Below are 19,097 nucleotides of genomic sequence, written 5' to 3' on the forward strand. Positions count from 1 at the left end.
TTTTGTGTCATGTCCGAAGACCCATCCCTTACAGGATTATAAGACACCAGAAACAGAAAATCATTAATATACAATATCACACTCACTTAATTGGGAGCTACACAATGTACACCAGAAAAACAAAATAAATAAATACAATAAAAATACTTAATATTTCTTTCTCCCCAACAAAAGGGAGGGGGGCAGGGCATACGTTTTATGTTGGTATTTGTTTTATGTAAAGCACTTTGTGTTGCATTTTATGTATGAAAGGTGAAAATTTGATTTGAAAAGCCAGAATGGATATTTTCACATATGTTACTTTTCTTCGTTTATCCCACGCTTTCTCTAAATAGTCAGCAAGTGCAAATACTTTATAATCAAAAAACAATTTGAGCCTCTTGGCATCACTTACCCACATCAAATCCAAATTCTTACACCTATCAAATAATTTCTGACGCAACTCACACACACACACACACACACACACACACACACACACACACACACACACACACACACACACACACATACCGGTATATATGTATTAGCTCCTTCTTATTTTGATGGTAACCCCCGGAAGTTGTCGGGGTAAATCTTCTTAGCTTGATGGTAATTGTGAGCCCGAGTCCAACAGGAGGGACAGCAGAGCAGCTGCTGGTCGCTCGTGTCTCCGGCGCTGCTGCTGCTGCTGCTGCTGCTGCTGTCAGACTCAGAGCGACATCAGGCGGATGAGAGCTGGCTGACAGACACTGACTAACTTGTCCAGGCGGAATAACGCGTCCCTCTGCTGCTCCTGCACATTTCTGCCGGGTGTTCCCACTTGAAGAGCAGCGCCAGGTCCTCGTCCATGGCCAGCCCGGTGGCAGAGACAGGACAGTCTCCTCAGCACCCGCGGGACGCGGCGGCCGCAGCCTGCGCGTCCCGGGAGGCGCAGACCTGGATCGAGGTACCAGCATGGCTTTGACGCAGATGTTTCTGTTGCTGCTGTGTGGCCTTAGTTACTGCTCTGCAGCTCCACTCTGCAGAGATTACACCGGCATTGCCTTGTTTCTTAGTCACCTGTTGAAAGGAAGCCTAAAAGTGAGATCTTGAGAAGATGTTATATTCCTCTTGAGTTATTTGAATGGTTTACAATTGATCTTTTCTTTATGCAGTGTCTGTTGCCTGAATGTTCAACTTAGTGCTTTTTTCAGTTCTCTGCAATGCAGCAGTTATCCTTACAGCTTCTACCGCCGTTGCAAAACTGCAACAGTACAGCAATGTTGGTAAAATCTTGATGATATTTTAACTGGACCTTCCTAAATTCCTCAGCAGAGTCTCGGTGTTTTTTTGTTTTTTTAACAGGGCCATTGTACAGTAGCTGTGGCTGCCTTTGGGGCCTGGTGCGTGTTTGGCTGCAAACAATGAATGCATCATGTGGAATGGATTTTTGCCTCATTGCAAGCCCGGTGAACAATAATTACACAAACGAGGTTTTGTTCTGGGAGAATTTCAATCACGGCACTCGCCAGTCCCCCACATTGCGTTTGTGCTTGTCATCCAGGACTGAACCGTCCACTCCTCGCCCATGATTGATTAGGTTTTCTGCACGAAAGAGGGATATTGCAAGCCAGCTTTTCACATAAACATAGGTTTCATGGACAGCTTGTAACACACTTTATTTAATTGGAAGTTTAGTGTTGCAAGGGTGGTGTTTGAAATTGTGGGGCCTCTCAAACTCTTACCTGATTCATATTCCGCTTCTTACTGTTGTTTTCAGGGCTTATCTTTTAGGTGGTACACTTATATAGTTTAAAATTACATTTTCTCCTGCCTGTTTATCCTTTTAATGTCTTTTTTGCAACAGGGAAACTGAATCTTTTCTTTTTTTATCCTTTAGCTACATAGCGGTAGGTGGAAATTCTAAGATGAAGAAATTACGGTAGCTGCACTCTCAGAGTCCTATCCATTGGGTTTCTCATGGACAGATTCCACCTCCATCCTCCCGAGCTGCAGCCAGGGATGGCTGTCATTGTTCTGCCCTGCTGCTTCTGATAGTTTTTGCTCACATGGCACATGAACCAGTTCTCCACCTGCTGCACGTTCTGGCCTTCAGACTTGCAGCAGAACGTAAGGAGATTGGTTTGAGGGCCAGTCTACTGCACGTTTTAGATGTTTCCCTGCCTCAACACAACCCTGATAGACAAGGCTGTGTCACCAACAGAGTTGTGTAAACCTTGATGACACGTTGATGACGACCAGTGATTAGAAACAGGTGTGTTGAAGACAGGGAAACATCTAAAACATGCAGTAGACTAGCCCTGGAGTCCCGGCTTGTGTGCACCCCTGATGATAGACTTCCATCAGTAGCAGCCAATTTTCATGGAGGACAAGCTCAACAGTGACCTTGCCAGTCGATTGGAGATGAAACCCAAGTAGCACAGCGTGTACTTGATGTTTAGCAGGGACTAAAATTACAAAATTTGGATTGCTTTCATCAGGCACTGGTGTTGCACTCATTGGTAATTTATAAAGCCCTGAACATACTTTTGTTGGCCTTCTCAAAGTATATTAAGTTCCTAAAAGTCTGCAGGGGTAGCACTGGCCTGTTTAACACTTTTGCCCAGTTTGGTACTTTTCTGGACAACCCTGCATATTTCATTAACTTCATTAAACAGGACACATTCCCGTCGAGTGTCAGGAACCGTTTCAGGCTTCTTTAGCTGCTCTGAACTCCTTGGAGGAGAAACCACAGCTTTAAATAGCCGCCGCTGACCTAGAATTTGTGATTCTGAAAGTTGAAAGGTGGAAATGAAGTGACACTGCCGCACATTCGTGCTTCAGCCTCCCTCCCGCCCTCGCCCTCGGGGACTGACTGTGTTAGTTCGACGTACCTGTTGACAACCTTTAGGTCTCCAGTCACGGGTCTCTCACTCCTGAATCAATGCAAAGCTTCAGTCAGCATCCCACCAACCGATGTTTGACTCTCTGTTTACCTGCGGTATCATTTACAGTGTCAAAAACAAAACAGTGGTTTCCCTTGTTACCGTTTGTTGTCGCGGACAAAATGAAACAATGCTTTGCCTCATCAACCTCAAGGGGATCTAGTTTCCCTTGTAGCTTCTCTTGACTTTGTTTAGTTGTTAGAGGTTTAGAGTTTAAATACTTAATTAAGAAGGTGTTGTTTTAAAAGAATTTGATCAAAAATAACAGTAGTTGTACATGCTATTTGTATGTAAATGCTCAAGTAATGGAACTTCCTGTTTGCCAGAGACAGGCATGTTAACTTCATAGTGCTATTTTTTTAACTTGTTCATGCCAGGTATGATTGGGGTGACCTCCTTTTTCCATAGCAACGATCAGCTCCTACTTCATTTAGGTTTGTTTTGGCAGGCGAGACTAATTTTCTTATGGATATCCATCATTTAACCACCCGAGGCAGGAGACACTGCTGTTGCACTTAAGATTGCTTCTCCGTCAGCGTGTACATACTGGTCTTCACATCTGGAGTGGAAACAGATTTGTAGGTAAATGTTAGATGTTCAGTTGTTTTGAAGTACAGTCATGAAGTACAGCCATATCATGGCTGTTGTTGTGTTGTAGACAGATTAAAATTAAGTCTCCTTACTTTCATGAGGAATTTAATTAATAGTAAAAAACCACAATATTTCGCAGATCAGATAGTGCTCACTAGAACCGTCAATAAATATCCAACCAGACAATCATGTTATGATCATTTACGGGCACCTAAGCCAAGAACAAACTTTTTAAAACACACTGTTGTATACAGAGCTATCACAGGATGGAACGCATTACCTAATAACATCAAAAATATTACATCAAAATACAGTTTTAAAAGGGTAGCAAAAGACTTTTTACATAAAATTCAATGAGTAACAAATATATCAAATGCTATAATTTATTACAGGAATTTATTTGTTGGTTATACTTCGTGGTATTGTAATGACTGTATGATTCCTTTTTTTTTGTACGACTATTATGACTCGGTGTTACAGCGATAAATGTGATGGACTATGTTCTTTTAGAATTGCATTGGGGACCCCAGGAAGAATAGGTTATGTCGTGACATCAGCTAATGGGGATCCTATAAATAAACAAATAGCAGTAAATGGAAATGTCCTGAATGATCCGGCTGTTGGAGAAATTATGAGCAGTCGCAGCTGATTGACAGCTGGGATTTCCACTTGTCGTGTCATTGAGCCACCTCCTCACAGCCTTTTTGAGGACGTGTGTGCCGTTTGCTTCACCACAGCCCCCATCGGACACAATATCCGCCATGTGAAGATACTTACGGTCATTAATGCTGCTAATGTTACGGTTCAGTCTGTGTTTTAAAAGACGTGGAAACTTAGGCCAGATAAATGGGATCAAACGACACTTCAAACCATAATTCACACTAATGCTCATTACTTCCTTTTATAGTCACTTCCTCTCACCATCCAATCAGTGACACTGTCCCTAATGATGGTGTTTAAGTTTCTCTGAACTTCTTCAGAGGCCAACTGGCTCTTTTGATGAGGGGGGAAACTCTTCGGTGGGTGAGGTTGATTTATTTGTGTCGTATAGCCACAGGGTGTTTGCCTGGATGGAAACCTGATGATATTATTTCATGACTGGTTCTGGTTTGATATATTCACTCTCTTCTTAAAGGTGGCTGAGGGCTGTTTGGGCTCTGGCGTATGAAAGCATAACTGTGAGGGATGGTTGCATAAATTCATCGTTTTTAAGACATTTGCAGAGGAAAAGCTAAAAAATGATACATTAATATGAATTTAGTGCATTTGAAGAAATTATAAAGACAGTAGTTATGTAACCAAACAAAGTTGCCAAGATAAGTAAAACCCACATTGGCTCATGGACTGTTCAGTGTCTGATTAGTATTAAATAAACAGAAGTATCACAGATCAGCTTACGAGTTGCATCTCAAGATTGTGAGTGTAGTTTATTTAGATATGTGGTGTCCAGCTATTAATCTTAATTATTTCTTGGGCAGTTACAATATTGTTTATTTTCAGCTTTCTCTGTATCATGTTGAGGGTCATGGTATGGGACTGGGTTAGGGCTGGGCGATTTTGGACAAAAATAAAATCCCGATTTATTTATTTATTTATTTATTTTTTTTCTCTGAAAATTTTCGATTTTTTTGGTAAAACTACAAAAGACAATGGAATAAATTGTTTCAAATATTTTATCTTTATTTTTAAAGAAAAATAGCAAACGTCCCTATTGGGAATGAAGTGCAATTGATAGATACTGTAAATCCTCCTTGAGTTTAGTAAAGTGACAACATTTACAATTTTCTTGACCAAACAAAGATGACTAGACGAGCTCTGTCTGTAATGCAGCCAGCTGCAAAAAAGGAAAATCGATTTTCCGATTTTCCTTTTTTTAACATCGATTGTGATTTAATAAATCCGATTTTAGATTTAAAATCGATTAATCGCACAGCCCTAGACTGGGTCCTGTCCCGGCTGTCGGGCCTTGGGCAGATCTTCAGTCCTTCGCAGCGCTACACAGAGAAGAATAAGACGAGTAACAATTAGCACTCACATTCACATGTAATTGAGCATCACCAATTGACCTAAGAGTGTCAGGACGCTGCAGCCGCCAGAGAACGCCCACACAGAGACCCCAAACTGAACCACAGGAAGTTTTAGGTGATATGCTTTGATCCCTGGAACAGTTGAACAAATGGAAAGCCAGCTTTTGGCCTTTTTGATTTTGTTGAGAAAATCAGGCAATACCTTGTAACATTATAGATTTTCCACCTACATGTAAACACATTATTGCTTTTTTTTCCATTCACACATTCTTGGTCTATATGATGTTTGTGAATGAAATGTGTTTTTTTTTGTTTTTTTTTAGTTTAAACTTGCGTCAGCTTGCTTTGTCTCTTCTCTCCCCAAGTCGTGGCACGATCAGGTATTTGTGACTTGTGACGTGCCTGAGGGAAAAAGTGATGTCATCTTCTATTTCAGTGATATCAGGGAGCTCAGCAAAGGGATCCATGTGATTGAAGTGTCTGTTCAACATGAATATCAGCGCCTCCTGAAGTATGAACTCAGTATTTTATGCCACAGCAGCTTCGTAGAACTGTAAAGTACAGCTATAACCTTTTTTTTTTTTTAATTTTAATTCTTTGATTTAGTCAATGAGCCATAGAGGACAACAACAGAGCAAATACATTATTGTGCAAATGGAAATATTGACTGGATGATGACATCTATCCTAAACCAACTGGAGAGATACAGGACCATAAATCCAAGAGAAAAATGGGAGTAGATAGGACTCATAGTACCATTCAGAACCAGAGTTACATGCTGTAGTTTTTATAATTTGCTAAATGTTGCTTTACTTTTGAGTACACCACTCAGCCCCACGCAGCTTTAGTGACTGACACAAATCCCTGAAAGTAAGATGCCAAACACTGATCCTGTGGTTATGATCTCCTTAATCTCAATAGATGCCTTCTATTTTCTCTTGGTGATGCAGGTGTTTGAAATTACTTCCAAATCAGAAAATCTGACCCAGCACATTCCTTTTTCCCTGATCGGCGCCACTGAAATCTGAAAATAGGCCATTCATTCATCCATTGATGGTACTCTGACATCACAGAGCGATCAGAGGAGAGTAGAGTTATCTGGCCTCTCATGCTGACTTCATGCTGTTTCTGCTGTGGCACAGAAGTGGGAAGTGCAAAGCTGTCTGGCAGATTACATGAGATGCACACTCTGGTGGGCGGAGCTTAGCGGGTGAATTCACCCACTGACTCCGCCCCAGTCATTGGTTTACTGAGTTAATATACCACAGAATTAATATACCACAGAAATAAACGACCAAAGCGTAACAATTTCTTCTTTAATTTTGACAAATGGGCATTTATACAAAATGTTTGTAGTTTTCTTTAGTGCACCACTCTGGAAAGCAAGCAACGTGCGATGGAAATCCTATTTAGGCCTGTGCTGAAAAAATCGATTTTCCGATTCTAAATCGATTCTCATATTAATTCCTAAAAATCGATTCTTATGTCTAAAGATCGATTTTTTTTTTATTTTTTTATTTTTTTTTTATTTTTTTTTTTTTATTTTTTTTTTTATTTTTCCCTCCATTTTCGCCAGGTGAACTTTAATCCCAGTAGTCGGACACACAGTTTGTCATGACACTTCTGAAAAATGCCAGGTGCTTCATGGCAACATGTGTGCGTGGTGACAGAATAAATTAGATAAGTTAAAATGATTTGTTTACTGCATGAACTGTTGCAATTTCTTTCTTTTTTGCACTTTAAATGGATATTGAAATGGTCTGTTTGAGTTATTTATTTCTTAGTTATTTCACAATAATTATTGTGAAATTATTATTTCACTAGTTATTTTACAGTCATATAATTCAGGCAACAGCTCAAAAAACATTTTAAATAACACTAAGCCAAATCAATATCGAATCGAATCATGATAATTGATTCTGAATATTAAGAATCGGAATCGAATCGATTCTTGACATTTGAATCGATACCCAGCCCTATTCCTATTGTTGCTTTTTTGACTGTTTTGTACTTTGTAATTTAGCTATGAGACAAATCCCTTTACAGCGGTTACATTTTCAAGCCTGGATGATGTTTTTATGCTGGCAGACATGTATTTGATAAATGTTGTGATGTTGGAAGGGAGAGTGATACGGATGAGTCTGTTTAGTCACAAAAAAGAAAAAGAAACTTGCTACATGGTTAGTTCCCGGAGAACCACATGCTCACTGTCTGATGACATTTATATCACAGACTAAACAGGTTCAGTCTAACACCCCTCACACTCTCCATGTCAATCACATCTCGATCGCATCATTGTAATGTGCATTTTTTTGCCACATTATTGTCGATGAATAATGATTCAGAGCTTCTATGAATAATTCTTCTGTATTACTGCCTCTAAGTGACATGCAGAAGAAAGCGATGTACGTCATAAAATGATGCAGCCGACGGTGAATTCCTGAGACCAGGCACAGATGGGTTTTTATCAACACATGCATTCTGGGATGAGAGGTGATCATGTCATGGATTATGAGAGCACAGGGAGATAAGCTTCCTCCTCCATCACTGTCTGTGGCCACAAGCTTTTACATTTGTCTAAAATGTTGATGATGCAACAAGTATTCAGTTCTAGTTGTCGTCTCGTTTTTTGTTAATAGTGACACCAGGGTCATAAACGGTTGCCTTATTTCCATGTCTTGTAAGTTGACTTGTGGGGATTTGTTTTGTCTCTTTTTTTTTATTAGTGATCTTAATGCCCATCATGTCAAGGAGCTCTGTAGAACCCTATAATGTAATAATTTCCTGAAATGTAATAAAATTTGCACTTAGCTGAATCGAAAATGTAATAACTTCCCCAATAATGTAATAAAATATCCTGACTGATATTGTAATAAAATTTTTACCCATAATGTAATACCTTATTGCCTTATTGGGAATTTATTACATTTTCTGGTGGGTCTTTTTTTTTCTCCAAAACTGATAATGTAATATTTGACAAATAATGTAATATATATGTTCATTTTCAGTCCAGAGTTCTACATTTTGTGTTTTTAAATATCTAAGAATGTTATATACGCTGGATTTGAAACACCAGAATGACTATTGGGTTAAATTGCAGACTTTGAGTACCATGTAATAAATTCCCTATAACGTAATAAAGTATTACATTATTGGTGTAAAAATGTTATTACAATATCTGTCAGGGTATTTTATTACATTATTGGGGAAGTTATTACATTATTGGGTTTTTCAGGCGTTATTACATTTTCAGAAAATTATACATTATAGGTAGCTACAAGCTCAAGTACAAATCATTGCATTAACTGGTTGCCTTTCATGTTCAGGAATAGCAAAGAATATATTTTGTAAAGCTGCATGAGTTTAGACCAGCTGGCCATAACAATGTGACTGCTTTCCTTTGTCACTTCAGATGTTCGTATTAAGATCTGATTCACTGATACAGTTTTCTTTTAAGAACCAAGGGGATGCATGCAGCAACATAATCAGACAGTGAGAGATGCCTCTGGCTGTGAACTCCACTCGCTTTATTTTTAGCCTCTTAGCATTTGTTAGTTTCATAATGTTGGGTATGTTGTGCAGGTGGATGCTCTTCTCAGTGTTCGATTAAGACTGCTGTCCCAAATGCTTTGTTTTTTTTTTAACTTCCAGACCAAAAAGGTGCTTCCTGGTTGCTGCATTGTCATGGTGACTGTGGGGGAGGAAGAAGAGAGGGAGGAAAAAAAAAAAAAACATGTCGAAAGATATTGTCTGAGCTGTCCATATGAAGCATTTTTCTATTTGTGGATAATACTCAGTTGGCATTAATGTCGCCGGTTGCTTCTGATGTTCATCAGCTGATTCCACTTCCCAGTAAATCCATTTGTGTGTCTCTAATTAAGACCTCCCGCACTTAAAGTGATTAACACTGCTCAGCTACCACAGTCTCGACCAGTGCTCTGTGGGGATAAATCTGCATTCGGGAATTCAATCAGATTATATTGACACTTGCCATCTACTTTAACTGATCACACCCCTCACATGGCAACAGTACTGTCCCACAGCAGTGGGTCCTGACAAAACTGCCCGGGCAGGGCTGAATGAACACGGGGGAGTCTGAGGGGTCACCCTGAGATACCAGTCTGATAAAATCAGCGCAATTCACTACAAAGACCACCAGCAGTTCTCTGTCTGAACCTACTCGCCTCTAGGTATGTATAGGTTCAAACAGGCATTTTGCGCAGCCTCATTAAACTTTATTACTTCCACATTTGATAAACTGACTTGACGCCAAACTCATTATCGTTGAAATGATTGACAGGTTTACAATACAAGAGTATTGTTAACGGGTTGAAACTTGCTCCACCTCATGCTTCTCTAGATGCATCGGATGAAGAACGAGAGGTGCACTAAAGAAAAACACGTTTAAGAAAGAGCTTAAACCAGAAAGTATCAGCTTATCAATGTAAAAGTCCCCCTGAGTTTCTGGCTTTGCACGTTGTGCATCAGTGTGTCTTTTTGGCTGATGTTACAAATCTGTCTGTGTCATCCTGAACCCATGTTTGTTTTTTTTGAATGCACAAAAAGAAATGAATGAAAGGCTTTCAAAGCGAAGAGATCAAGGAAGCGCAGCACTTTAAGTGTTGTTGGACACACACACGTCCACTCTCAAAATAAGGATAATAGAGCTCTGACTGTGTCAGAGCTGCTGCAGCCACCACCACCCCCACAGCCTACTTGCAGGTACATCTATTGCTCATTTTGAGCAGAACCGGACAGCTGATGATGGCATATTGAATATGAGGGCTAGGCAATTCAGAGCACACTTCTTTTATGCAGAACCTTTTTACATTTTAACAGTTGGAAAAAGCTAAATATGGTCTTATGCATCATTACTGTATGTTGTCATACCTACAGATACCTGTTTTTTCCCACTTAAATCCTCCTTTAACACATTTTTCTTAGTTCACATCGTATAGACCACTGGTTCCCAACCTTTTTTCCTTGGAGCCCCCCTTACTTGTGTCTTAGACCAGCCAGGCCCCCAGACCCGTACGTACTAGCACCAAAATAGTCTTTAATTGAAAAAATGAACATTAATTATGTTTTTTTTGACACATTTCTCTTTGGTTTACTCTGTATACATATGACTTTGTTTTTCTCAAATGTCACCAATGTATAAAATACACACAAAAGGACATAAAAGGACATAAAAAATGTTTATCTCATATTAGAAGAGACATTTTTAACATTTTTCCTTTAACAACCTGTCGGAGTAGATTAAATGTTGAGTAATGATATAATAATAAGGAATGAAATCATTTCCTGTGTTTGTCACCAGTGTATAAAAAACACAAAAGATATTCAAGACATTCATAAATTATTCCTAACAATGTCTTATGAATGATTCATTCGCAAATATAATTTTTACAACTGCATAATTTCAAAGCAGACAAAGTTTCGCGCCCCCCCAGAGATCTCTGGCGCCCCGGACCCCAGGTTGGGAGACACTGGTATAGACTATATTTGGGGCCAGTAGCTGGTTCAAGTCAGACTTCTAAGTTTTACCTAAAGCTTCAGTCATCCCGGGATCGGGGGAAATAAAAATGAGATGGTCATAAGAGTTCTCCTTTGCTGATATCTGAGTTAACCTCAGCTTCTTCAGTGAAAGTATTGAAATTAATATTTGTTTAAAAGAAAAGAAAAGCCGAACTGCTCGAGGCCATCTTAAATGAGATGTTATTGAACACTCTTGTGTTACTTCCCTTTATGAAGGCCGCAGCGTGGCCGAGGAACCCCCCCAGAGTTCTTCTGAATGAAAGACATTCCTTTGAACAAACCATAAAGTTAAATCTCTTATGTCTTGCTTCATGGCTCTGCTTTTTTTGGTTGGTTTGTAAAAACAAATGGATGGAAAATTAGCTGAACATCTCCCTGAACAATACCACCCCAACAAAATGTTTCTTCAATTTTGTTGGGGCCAGCGTTTGTGTATATTTTCAGGCCACACCTTCTCTGTCATGTACTCATATTGATTAGCTTTTTTTAACAGAGGAAGTGGGTCATTTTTCATGCCTCTTAATAAGAATTAGATTTATTGATTTACTTGTGGGGTCTTGACAGAACAGAAGCTGTAAAAAGGTTTACGGGTTCTGTTGTCGCTCCGGTGAATATGTTTCAGTAAGTAATGTCTTTCCTGTCGTTCCAGTTCCTCTTCTGACCTGATTTTAATGTCCCGCCATCGTTCTTTTCTTGAATTTCTTCTTGTATCCTTCGATAGTTCAGGCTGTTTGCAGCAGAAAGAAAGAAAGACTGATGGATAGGAGAGTGACGGATGTCTTTCTACCTCCTGGGGGTCGTTTCTAATTGGGTCAGGCTGGCTGAGCTGGTTTCAAAGTTTTCTTAGTTTGGGCGCGAGGGAGCTGAACTCTTTCTAATTATGGACGTGGCAAGTGAAACCCAACTGACATTCGTGTAGCAATAATTTATGAGAAACCAAAACTTGAAATGTTACTAGAAGAAAAACAAGCTCTTTGGGCTGTTCTGTCATATTTAGTGTGATTGATTTGAATAACTTGCTGAGGTCCCGCTCGGTACGTTTACATGCACTGACAGAAAGTTGAATTATGGCCTCAGTCCGACTGATGTTGAAATTTTAATAGCTTCGTATACGCCTTACTCTGGTACTACTTCAAAAGAGCATAAATTAATGTTTTAAATGCTTAACATCATCATCTTAGTTTAGCAGTTGTGAACATCATGTTCTGAGGGTTTATGTTTAGATGTTTTTTCCATATTTAAATGGGACCTATTATGAAAAACACATTTTCTCTTGCTTTAACATATAAAGTGGTCTCCCCTCAGCCTGCCAACTCAGAGGAGGAGGAAAGAAACCAAATTCTGCAGTGTCTGTACAGCCGCCCGGATGAGCCGTCCAGTGTGATGTGGATCTACGAGCCGTTCAGAATCTGCTCCCGTCGTTGCGTAACGAAAATGCAATTTACATAGACACTTTTTCCGTTAGTAAACAATGATGACGTGTAACGTATGCGCGCGCATTTTGGCAACAGACGTATGGCGGAGATGAACAGCGTGTCAAGCTCTGCAAGGGGATTATCAACGAAAGATCGCAAATTTTACCTTAACAAGTTGACTTTGACAAATGGTGTCCGACTTCCAGATCCGTGTTCTATTAATGAGTGGGTTGAAGATGTTAGCAAGTGGCCAAATGGGTTGTCGTCCCGGGGCGGTCCCTCCCCTTCACCGCGGAGCTGCGGAGCCTCCAACCCGGACTGAGAGGGTCATGAGCGGCAAACGGATCCCGGAGCTCCTGGAGCGGCTCCCGGAGGATCCGAAGCGGCTCCCGGAGGTTCTGGAGGATCCGGAGCGGCCCCCGGAGGATCCGGAGCGGCTGTCCGGCCCTGGAGAGCCTGCGGCGGCGGGCAGAGCAGGTCCCCGGGGTCCCCCCCTGGTCCGGAGGGGTCCCCGGGAAGCCCCCCGCTTCTCCGACCGCTTCCTCCTCAAGTTCCTGCGGGCCAGAGACTTCAATGTCCCGCTTTTGCTGGAGCCGCCGCAGGAGCACCGGTTGCTCTGAAATGGTCCTGATCCTGTCGGAATCCTATAAAACTTTATTCCGCCGGTGGAATTGGGATTCGTACAACCGTATACGCAACAACCAGACATGTTGATGCAGGGAACAGTTTGTTAAATGCTTGCTAACCAGTTGCTACCTCGTGTTTCAGTCAGAACTGCTGGAGAACAACGCCACTTCTGTTGCCAACATGCGCGCGCAACATTATGTGACGTAGGCTGAAAAAGGGTCTATTGGTTGGCCTCCGATGCGTGAAACCACGCCCACAACTAACTCCGCCGGCCGACGCTTCCGCCATTTTTTCATAGCGGTGTATCGCGTCATTCAGGCAGCCAATCAGCACAGAGCCTCATTATCATAGCCCCGCCCACTCAGAATCCTGCATAGATAATGAGGTTAGAGAATGGGAAGATAAAGACATGGCTCAGAGGCTGAATTTCTAATTTATTTAGCAAAAACAATCAAAAGCTTATTTTTAAGACATTCAAGGCCTGTTTAAAATAGGTATTAGATGCCATAATAGGTCCCCTTTAAGTCTGATATGAGTTGGCTTTTAGCCTGAAATTACTCTCCCAGTGGTTCATTCATGCCCCAATGTAGTTTAGGTTTTGCCTCCAGCATTGTGCTCGTCTTTTTTTCTTCTTTTGATCTGCAGAGAATCAGATGACTCAGGTCCACCATGAATGGAGGCATTTAGAGCAGAGTGAGGATGAGGATGACTTTCATTGTCTCCCACACATAGTATCTCAGCGCTCACCGCTCGGTGTCCCCAACATTCCTATCCCTCAGTCCCCAACGCATTCAGGCAACACACACAGACACACACAACCCACACAACGCACACAATAACAGAATGCTGTGACCAGACTCTGGAAAGTGACACAATCAAGTCTCAGCTGACTGGCGTTTATCATGATGTGGCATGTCAGCTGTGTATTTCTGACTCGTCACAGGGGATTTGCTGGTATCTTTTTGATAAGGCACTGTGTAGCAGTCTTAAGCAGTATCATATGCAAGAAAAAAAGACCCAATTAAAAAGGGAAAACAACTATATCCACTAATGAATATTTGATATGTTTCTATTGTTGCTAGACTATCCTCTCTTGGTAAGAATAAAGACACATTTATCTCACATAAATCTCTGCTAAAGCCCTGAGCTGGTGTTTGATTTTGAGTGTTTTATATTAGGTCATTTTTCAGGTTTATTTGTTCTTTCTTTTTTAACTTTTTAGATTTTAAAAGTATTTCTCACATTAGGATACGTTCACTTTTTTTCCCCAAGATCCAACTTTCTTTTTGGTTGTTGTTGTTCACATTAGTACTTTAAATGGGCTCAGATTAGATCAAATACAGTAGGTCAGGAAAGATGCAGCATCAGTGACAGATCAGTTCAATTGCCTGACAAATTCATAAACTTATGATAAAGAGGGGAAACCTGAGGCAAAATAATGGTAAAAATTTCTAAACTGGCTGCGTGCGGAACGATGGCTTCGGTATCCGTACAGGGATGTGGATGAGGAATTAGAGCGTGGACTGGTGGACGAGCGGCTTTACTGAAACAGATTGTATCCCCAAAAAACCCAACAAAATCCCACCGGTGGAGATTAATCCCATAACAGTGACGTCAAAGACGGTTGAAATGTGACCTGACAGTTCAAACTGAAAAGGCACTGGAAAACATCGGATTTAGGACCACATTGGTCTTATGGGGAAAAAAATCCGAAGTTGAACTAGAACCGTGAATATTGACGGAGAAATGTTGGGACTGACTATCTAAATGTATATTTATCACCGCTTAAGAGAACTTGCTGTTAGATAAAACATTCCACACAGTTTATTTGAAGATGTCAGTCTACCATTGGTGACATCCATCTGCATCTTGTTCAAGACTTCTGCTGAACAAGACATATTATGTAGGAGGGTCAACCACACTTCTGTAAATGGTGTTGGATGAATAATCATGACTGTGGATCAGTGTCTTTGTTGGTCAGACCAACAGTTAAATCAGGCAGGAGGTGAAGAATTGACTGCTCTTTATTTCCTGCCTTTGTTTTTTTTCTCCTCTCCGATTACTTTTTGTCTCTGGAGCGAAGAAAGATGAGATGGTTTGTAAACTTAATAACAGTTACTGTACCACGACCAAGGACTTGTGAATTTAAATGATTGTCTAGAACATAAACAACTTCAATGTTCATAAAACCATGTTGTATACCGCAGTGATCTGGTTTTATATCCATGTCATAAAAGTTTCCACATCTGCTGCATTTCTTATGTAAAGTTTATGAGGACTTTGATAACATCCATCACAGAACAGAAGAAGCTTTGTATTTTACAATACCCAAGGCATTACTGACAAGTGAGCAAAGCCAACAGCTGTGTAGTTGCTAAAACAGTAAGAAAATCAAAAAGCTCAATAAATGGCTCCAGTTCTTTGGATGATAAAACCCTAATCCTTCAAAGCACGACAAAAAGAGGATGGCTTGGTGTGTGACGGGTTGGTTTAGTAATGTAAATAACAACATAGTCGCTGTATGACGCAATACTCACACGTAAGAGCAGGAAAGGAAAATGTATCTACATAAATTAATCTACAATAAAATGATTAAAACACTCAATGATGGCTGGGCTGGATAGTTCGTGGTGGGCTGGAAAGGAAATCCATTGCACTGGTGGAGGTCTGCTTCATGACGCTGACCCAACACGCCAACTGTGGTTCAGTCCTGGTTGTGGTCACAAGTCGTTGCTGAACTAAACATCACTGCTTTGCACGCGACGCTACCACCAGTGCATCATCAAACAACACACACCACATCCATCACTGTCTACTGTCTTTCTGTTCTTCACTGTCTGGGAATTTTTTCTGATAGAATCAGGCTCAGGTCCCAATGAAGTTTGTTAGATCAGACTGGTTAGATCCAAGGGATGGTGAAGGACACATTCACTCTCACCTAAATACAGTTGTTTATAAAAAAAACAAAAAGATATCCACTGGCCCCAGCTGTGCTGAAGTTACAGGAAGTCACCATGATGAAGGGTGTAACACATCCAGTAAATGGCATACGTTAGCCTTGTACAGTAGGAGTTCTGTTCCTTCTCACTGCAGCAGACCAGCTTCTTCAGGCCTGGACCGCTGCCATCCCTGCAATTCAGACAACCGGTTTGTTAAATGTTGGCAACAGTTTAATTTTGGCAAAGCATTTAGGAATTCGCACTGATGGACTAAATACTGTCGAAATGGGGTTCTTGTTTTTTTTTTTTTTTTCTTGTTCTTGGATACTGAGAGATCGAATTTCATCAAATATAGGTTGATGTCTTTATTTGCTTTGATTGTAAAAGGATACCAGACCTTGATTAAAAGCAGGCCTTTACTAGACAAACATTAAATTAAGGAAAAGAACACCTGTTAAAACCATATATGATTTACTCCACAGCAAAGTGGGCAGTTGGTATCGAAAATAAATGTACAGCTTGAACCAAGAGCACAACTTGGCTTACATTGAGTCCTCAGAACAAAATATGTAGCGGCACATAAATATTATGCAAACTGTCTGTCCGCTGATTTCCACCAAGAATCTCTGCAGATCTCCAACAGATAAATGAATCTATGTCTTATCCTTTTTTCACCTTTCATAATTTCTGTGAGTTTTTTTGGGAAATGCAGTTTAAACAGTAAACTTTAGAGAGTTTGTTCTGTCTGGTGAGTAATCTTAACTTCTCCCCGTTTACTATTATTGTAGTTCTGTTGTGCTAATTTTGCATATCCCATACATTTTCTTTCAGAAAAACACAAATTTGCGTTTTGTCATTCATCCATAAAGAAACTCTAACTGAACATTGGTCACTATGTCAAAAAGAACTACATATATTTGTGGAAAAAGGAGTTAAAATAGTTACTTTTAAATGTACCACTTTCTATGTTGTTTCAAATGATAATTTCCACTGAATTGAATTGGATAGAAGTAAATATGTTAAGTGTTGCTTTTATTGTGAAAAATGCCCATCATATCAAAAGAAAAAGACCTGATAAGAAATTATTCAGAATGAACAAATTAAAAGTCATCATCAAACCGACAAATGCTTAATCTAGTAAAACAACATTTTGAAGACATGATTATTTTGATGTTTATCTTATTAAATTTAAAACGTGCCAAAAATGACTTTTTTTTTTTATCACTGACAGGTATTTTAAGATGTCATGGCAAGTTTTGTTCTTTTTCTCCCATCCTCATTTGGGAGAAAACAAATTAACTAAACACTCCCTAACAACAAGCAAAATGCAATTTGTATTTTTTTTTTTTTTTTTTTTAAATGAGAAAAGATAATGATAAAGACCTTGCAGCCCTTTTTGACATCAAATACAGCGACCGCACCAGGCGCTCTGAAGTGCATTCATTGTGCCTTACTATGACAGTTTGTTGTCGCTCCAGGCAAAATGCATGGACCACGTGTAACTGGGCCAGTTTGCACACTAAGAATACTGGTGTGTACACGAGCCATGCAGGCACAGAAGGCTGGCTCTGTGGTGGGGACTCCTGCAGCCCCCCCCGTGCACAGCCAGACGTCTTTATCTGTCTTTGTGCCGTTTCCTTCTGCTGTGATCATGGAATGCCAGATAACTTACCAGAAGTCAGGGGGTGCTTCACCACATATCGCTCTCATTATCAGATTATGCAGTGGCCATTTTTATAATGTTTGTGTTTCTTTGATTAAAACACTCAAATTTCTTTAAGAGCGTACACTAAATGCCAACAATGGAATAGCTTATCTTCCAGTGCTTGAGTGCTGTTATCCCCATCAGCTTGCTGCTAGCAGGGGATAAACTTTAATCCGGACTAATCTAGCCTGCTGCACCTCCCTCTTCTGAGACAAGCATGGCAGCTTCTTGGTCATTAAAGGAAGACGTGAAACTTATCGCCATGTTGTTGTTTGACACTGTTACCTTGACCTTTTCATAAGCTCATCCTACGTCAATCCTAGAGAGATGAAACAAACATCTGCAAATTGTCTTGTATGTATAGGACACCGTTAGCTTTCTGGAATTTGAAATTCAAGGACAAAATAAAAGATTGAAAATAGTGAAGAAGTTTAGCAGTTGGCAAGTTTTGAGGTGAGACTTTTTCAGTTAGTCGTTTTCAGACTAAACTTTGATTTGCAGGAAAATAAAGTTGCACTGTTGTCAGAATTTCAGAATAAAATATTACTAAAAATTGTTTTTAAAATTAAATGCAAACAGTCAGTACCATAATAAAGTGAAAGTTACACAAAAAGAGTCAAATGTCTTGTTTCCCCTTTTGTTATGATTATCTCCCCCAGAAATGTCTGAAGTCAATCATACTCACTCTTGATTCTGTAGTCTGGCACTTGAGAGGTGTTTTCACATTCCTCTGGTGAAGGGATAGCTATTTGTTGACATGCTTTAACTCTGATTCAGTTGAAGTGTATCATGTGTAGTCATATTTTCTATGTCACAAAAAATAGCCCGTTTATTGAAATGCTGAATAAAAAGAAGTGAAGGTTCTTGTACAAATTGGAGTTAATGCAGAGGGGAATGTGAGTAGCATACCAAAAGATTTAAAACTAATTCACTTGTGTGAATTACTGCTAAAGGAAATATGGTCGACATGCTGATAGGAATGATGTGGATTTTGGTTCCGAACAGCCTCTCTATCTGGGCCTGAGACTGCAAAATGTAACTTGATGTTTTTATAGCGTGTCTGCAGACTGATGCATAGTTCCCATAGTGCACTCTAGTTATCATGAGGGGAAAACATGAAAAACATTTTTAAACAAAAGATTTATCATATCATAGTAGCTTTACATGTCAGTTTTAAATGTCAAAAGTCACAAATGCATGAGTGAGGAGGTCTTGGTTGATCTCTGTAGTTCAATAATTTTGGAGTTTGTAATAAATGTCCAATGAAGAACGTTTTCCCGACAACAAGACAAGCCATCATTTTACCACTCGTAGCTTGATTTGATTTGATTTGTTTATTTGCACAACAT

At 40.0% G+C, this 19,097-nt stretch overlaps 1 protein-coding gene across 14 annotated transcripts in view; it reads left to right on the plus strand.

Moving 5' to 3' along the window:
• Positions 1-619: 619 nt before the first annotated feature.
• LOC133446745 (LIM and calponin homology domains-containing protein 1-like) overlaps positions 620-19,097 on the plus strand; it is a 113,578-nt gene continuing 95,100 nt past the window's right edge. For 6 of the 14 annotated variants that reach the window (XM_061724763.1, XM_061724771.1, XM_061724767.1 and 3 more), the window contains exon 1: positions 621-928. In XM_061724763.1, the coding sequence (XP_061580747.1) occupies positions 830-928 (99 nt within the window). In that variant the 5' untranslated portion in view covers positions 621-829. Of the gene's footprint in view, positions 929-19,097 lie in introns of all 14 variants that reach the window. The other 8 variants (XM_061724774.1, XM_061724769.1, XM_061724770.1 and 5 more) reach the window with 4 other exon arrangements.

The sequence above is a fragment of the Cololabis saira genome, chromosome 7 (genome assembly GCF_033807715.1).
Source record: "Cololabis saira isolate AMF1-May2022 chromosome 7, fColSai1.1, whole genome shotgun sequence".
NCBI lineage: Eukaryota > Metazoa > Chordata > Actinopteri > Beloniformes > Belonidae > Cololabis > Cololabis saira.